Source organism: Mus pahari, chromosome 11 (assembly GCF_900095145.1).
Source record: "Mus pahari chromosome 11, PAHARI_EIJ_v1.1, whole genome shotgun sequence".
NCBI lineage: Eukaryota > Metazoa > Chordata > Mammalia > Rodentia > Muridae > Mus > Mus pahari.
The window spans coordinates 2,814,739-2,820,258 of NC_034600.1; the positions used below are offsets into that span (position 1 = coordinate 2,814,739).

Consider the following 5,520-nt stretch of genomic DNA (forward strand, 5'->3'; position numbering starts at 1 on the left):
GCTGCAGAGGTTACACTGTGTCAGCTGCAGAGGTTACACTGTGTCAGCTGCAGAGGTTACACTGTGTCAGCTGCAGAGGTTACACTGTGTCAGCTACAGAGGTTACACTATGTCAGCTGCAGAGGTTACACTGTGTCACACTGCAGAAGTTCACTGTGTCAGACTGCTTGTTGGTTGCTAGTCTCAGAGAAGCTTCCTATTTTTTAATGGCAGTGCTTCAATCTGAATGTATGCTTGGCTTTGTGCCTGATGTCTGATTTAAGTGTATTTGGCCTGTGATATACCTGGGAATTCAAACTCGGTGGATTAGCACCATGCTTATGTATACATTTCTCTTTTACTCCATTAGTATAATAAAAAGATACACTACATAGCAAATGGAAAATTGGAAGTGATTACTTGGGTACAATATATTTCTATTTTCACCAATAGTCTTTGAGCCCTAAGAAGCACTGGCACTTGTCCTTCACTGGTCAGTGAGACTTGGGCGATTTGTCTTTATTGTTGTTGTTGTTGTTGTTGTTGTATATACTTTTAATTTATGAGGGATATACATAGTTAATGTGTGTATGTGTATACACACATTATATATGTATATATATGTATGTATGTATATTATAGAAATATATACATATATATATTTCTTTAATCCTTTTTTTACAGTCCAGTCTTCATCCCCCTCCCAGTCTGCCCCCCTACTGCTTCCCATCCCATATCTCCTCCCCCCACACCTATCTACAAGAGGATGTCCCCACCCCCCACCCCACACCACCTGGGGCCTCAAGTCTCTTGAGGGTTAAGTGCATCTTCTCTCTGAGGCCAGACCAGGCACATATGCCTGATCATTACCTAATGCCTGACTGTTCATTCTACCAACTCTCTGTATAGCTTATTAGTAGTAATATCAACATAGAAGAGTCACAGTGTTTTAGCAAGGATGTAGTCGTGCACATGGATGAGAAATGCTGGTTTTCAAACACCAGTGTAAGAGAAGGAGGGGGTGTGGGTTGCAGGACTCAGGTTGGAGTGGAGAACTGATGGAGCCAGCATCTTACCATGTCCTGCCCACACAGAGTGCCTTCTGCTGCTGGCATGAACTTGGTCTCACATTTCCTTCCAATTCGATGGCACCACAAGGCCTTACAGATGTCCTAAAGGAAGGGAGGCCATTACTGTCACAAATATTCTACACATCTGTGATAAAAATCTCAAACCTATCAACAAGTGGGAGCTAATGAACATCCCCTCAGCCACAGGGAAGAAAAGTCAAAAGATGCCCACACCCAGACCCCTGGCTTCAGCTCCCCTGAATTTCATCCATGGAATTTTACTGTTTGTGTTTATTCAATCATGAAATATGAAAATCATATGTTCTAAACCAAAAGGTAAAATAGGCTTAATCTAGGCATAAAGGGAACCCATAAAAATGTGATTTAAAACATCCAAATATCATTTGATCATGTATTCCTCTCTAACTCTATTTCCATTCATTTCCTCACATATGAAAATTAATTTTTTACTCATTCCTTATTAATTCCTTTATATTTAGCGTTAGAGTCCTATTGTTATTCAAGCTGTCTTTGAATGCCCAGTATCAAATGAACCTTCTACTTCAGCTCTCCAGTATCCAAGACTATAGGTACTCTATCTACTCCCCAAGTTTTGGATTATCCATGATCAAGATATTGTTGGAAATCCATTCATCTATACATCATGTATGCATGCATCTATCCATGCATCCATCTACCCATTCACTAATCCATCCTTTTAGGAGTCACAGAAACACAGAATTCTAACTATGTATGTACCTATTGCAGAGTTTCTGGCTACCAAAACAGGAGCTGGCAGAAATAAACAGAACTAAAAGGAAACATGGTAATTTGAAGGAGCATTGCTGGAGGTTTTATATGCCTCTACTGAACTGCTGAACAAGATGGCAACATGGGGGTAAAGACATAAGTGATACCATCTGACAAGAGTAAACAGTAGACATGGCCAGGGCTGATGTCTGCGGCTTGTATAAGCTAGCAACACTTTGTTTGGGATACTGATAATAGCAATACATATTCTGTAAAATAAATAGGATTTAAAATGATTTCATTTCACTCCATGAAACCATTTCATCAATAATAACCAGATATCCTATATTGTTGATATTGTTTATATTTTATAATTAGCATTAGAATGCCAGTGACGGCATGGCTCAAAGACACAAAACAAATAATATAGAGACCAGATGTACAGTCTGAAGAGTCTAATCTTTAAACAAAAGCTTTAGTTTTGTAAGTTTTCTTTTCCTTGACATATGTAAGAGTAACATAGAACAAATCCTAGGTATTTCCCACAAAAGGGCAGCTGGCCTTTAGAAGAACCCTGACTGAGTTAGAAGATGGTTGTGCTGGAAAGAAGAGAGGCAGGGCCGTTACTATCACTCCTGAAGCATTGAGGAATTTTTGGAAGACTGTATGTACATTTTATATTTTATTCTTGATTTCATTATAAACCAGAATAAAAGGAACCTCGAAACTACTCACTTTCATTGATTTATGAGTAGTTTTCCTTGCGGTTTTAAGTAGAGCAAATTCCTAAATCTGGACGCTCTCTGTCTAGCCAGAGTGTGTATCTGTGCTCGGTGAAGGATTTATGTGAGAAATCACTGAAGAGACATCCTGAGGGCTGCAGAGACATCACCTTTGTGAGGAACTGCTCTAGAAATACTTTACTAGGGAAATTCAATAGTCAGAAGCCCCATGATATACTGCTGCCTTCCAGTAGACTGTTATCATGCTGGAGTGGGGGTGGGGAACATTGTTTTCTTAATATTATCTGAAAAATGCAGGGTATTAATTTGCCAACTTAAACCAACTAAACGTTATTACTGCACTCGCTCCCACGTGATAAATCAGAGAGAAAGATCTGACCTAACAAGTCAAGTGAGCTCCCAAATGAAAGCTGATACCCACAAAAGTATCTCCCATCATCTGCTCTGCCAGGAAAGCATGTGTTTCCTGTTACATTGGGCCAGTCCCGGCGTATAGGACTTGACATTTGGTAGATGCCCAGTAAATGTGGAATACATCACTGTCACTTACACTAAACAAAACGGTTTTATGAATCATAGTGTACCGAGAATGTGGCAGTAACTAACCACTTGCCTTTCTGAAGTCCAGCATACAGAGCTTGGCTTTCTCTCCAAACTGCCACTTGCATTGTGTATTTGCATCGTATAACTGTCCCGGCAGCTTCTCGGGATACTTGTACTCTTTCACAGGCTTCGGCTGATCAGCAAGACATATCGCTTGGGCGGTGCTGAAGAAAACGGGATGAGTTACCAAGGGATATAAGACCAATTATGTATCCTTTCCCATGCAATTTGATGACAGATTTTATTTAGAGAAAAGCTTCCTTCCCTCCTCCCCCCACCCCCACTCGGTACCATTATCTTTCTTAGTTAAATTTAAATACAGAAGCAACATTTTCTGAAATGATTCATAAAATATTTTACCTACCGATCTAAGACAAATTGCTCTTTATTAGAAATCTCAAGCTTATCATTCATCAAGGAGAATGAAGCTGAGTAATTGCAAGCAGATGTCTAATGCGAGGGTTTCCCCCACAGAAGTATTTATAAACAGCCTTGCCAGACACATACAGACTATGGAAATTGCCGTGAAATCAAACCTTAATCAAACTTTCTCAAATATGGCAACTCACTCCCTGCCGTTCCCCCTCCCCTTCTCTTTCCCTCACCCCCTTTTACCTCTCTTCTTTTCCCCTTCCCTTCCTCCCTCCCCTCTCCCCTCTTGTCCTCTTTCCCTCCCTCCCCTCCTCTTCTTTTCTTTCCTTCACCCTTCATCTTCTCTCCCCCCACTCCTGCCTAGGATGAGGGGGCACATGCACAGCATCTACAGCACCCTCTTCACGGACTTTCTGAATATCTAGTAGTCTTTATTTGTACTCAGGGTGATTACTGAGTAGACTTCCAAGTCCAGAAGGGATTAAGTCCTGCTAAATCTCACTGGTAGGTAACTAGAGTCCTGACAATGATTTCTTTGTCAACAAACACAGCATCTCTAAGGGGGTCTGGATACAAAGTATCCCCTCAAAAGGCTCATGTGTTAAAATTTGATCCCCAACTAGTGGGCTTACTGGGAAGTAATTGGCGACTAAATACACTGACTTCATCAGAGGATTAGCATACTGATGAACTTCCCTGGGATATTGTGAAGTTAACTATAGTTGAAAGAAGGAAGTAATATCTCATCACCCCCACTCTTCCCTTTTCTTTCCCTGCTCTCTGGCCATTGTAAAATGAGGAGCCTCTTTCAACACACACTACACCAGGATAATTTGCCTTACCTCAAGCTCAAAACTAGCAATTCATAGCTGAAATTTCTGTAACCATGAACTCAGAGCACCTTTCTCAGGAGATTTATCACAGCAACAAAATGTAATTAATATAATTCCTTGCTATACAGGTATATGGCTAATATGTTTTGGGTGTAATCTGTGCATTTGTGGTGAGCATTTAATAGTTTTATGCTTGCAAGTAGCTAATTCATCCTCCCTTTAAGTTCTTACAACCCACATCTCACTAAACATCTTGCTAAACCCAAATGTTAAAATTGTGACAGACTGAATTCTACAAGCTTTAAGTGTTATCTAAGCGGACTAGGAGATCTTTGGCTGCACTTTCCATGACGTTACTTTGAGATCTCATACCTTGCAGATCACTGGTCTGAATCTAAAGTGGTGCATGGTCCTAAAGGTTCCCCCAAACATAGTGGGGTAAGACATAGTGGTTCTCTGCCATCTTTTCAGAAGATGGGGATAAAACCAAGTCTGAGATCAGCATTACCCAAAACCAAATCAAGAGGAACCTATAAGAGGAAGTTACAGACCAAAATCTCTCATAAAGATCATTGCAAAAGTCTTTTAAAAAATTTGTGAAGAGTCCAAAATTATATAAAATAAATTATGTATTACCACCAAGTAATCTTAATCATAGTTTCAAAAATGCAGGATATAGCACAGACACGTGGGCTCTCTGTTCTAGTTAGTTCAACATTCAAAAGTCAGTTAGAGGGCATGCTGGAAAGATGGCTCAGTCCTTAAGAGCACTTTCTGCTTTTCCACAGGACCTGGCTTTGATTTCCAGCGTCCATGTTGTGGTTCACAACTGTCTGTAACTCTAGTTCCAAGGGTTCTAACTTTTTTTTCTTTTTGCTTCTGTGAGTACTGGACACTCATAGGGTATGGACACTCACATGCAGGCAAAACATCCATACACATAAAATAAATTTTAAAAATTTTAAAGATGGTTGACACAATCCACTTTGTCAATATCACATAACCTTATCAACAGCTGCAAGCCAAAACACAGTAAACTCCAACACCTGTTCCTAGCAAACTAGAAGAAGAAAATCCCTTCAACTTAATAAAGAACACCTTGAAAGGCTAAATTCATAATCAGTCTTGCAAAAGATGAAACTTTCCTTTTTTTTTTTTTTTTTTTTTTTT

General features: G+C 39.9%; 1 protein-coding gene across 1 annotated transcript in view; it reads right to left on the bottom strand.

Annotated features, from left to right (window-relative positions):
- The window catches only part of Adamts16 (ADAM metallopeptidase with thrombospondin type 1 motif 16), a 106,396-nt gene that overhangs the window by 43,755 nt on the left and 57,121 nt on the right, over positions 1 to 5,520 (bottom strand). The window contains exons 10-11 of the mRNA XM_021208625.1: positions 3,156 to 3,309; positions 1,056 to 1,151 (exon numbers count right to left, since the gene is read on the bottom strand). Of these exons, the coding sequence (XP_021064284.1) occupies positions 1,056 to 1,151; positions 3,156 to 3,309 (250 nt within the window). The remainder of the gene's footprint in view (positions 1 to 1,055; positions 1,152 to 3,155; positions 3,310 to 5,520) is intronic.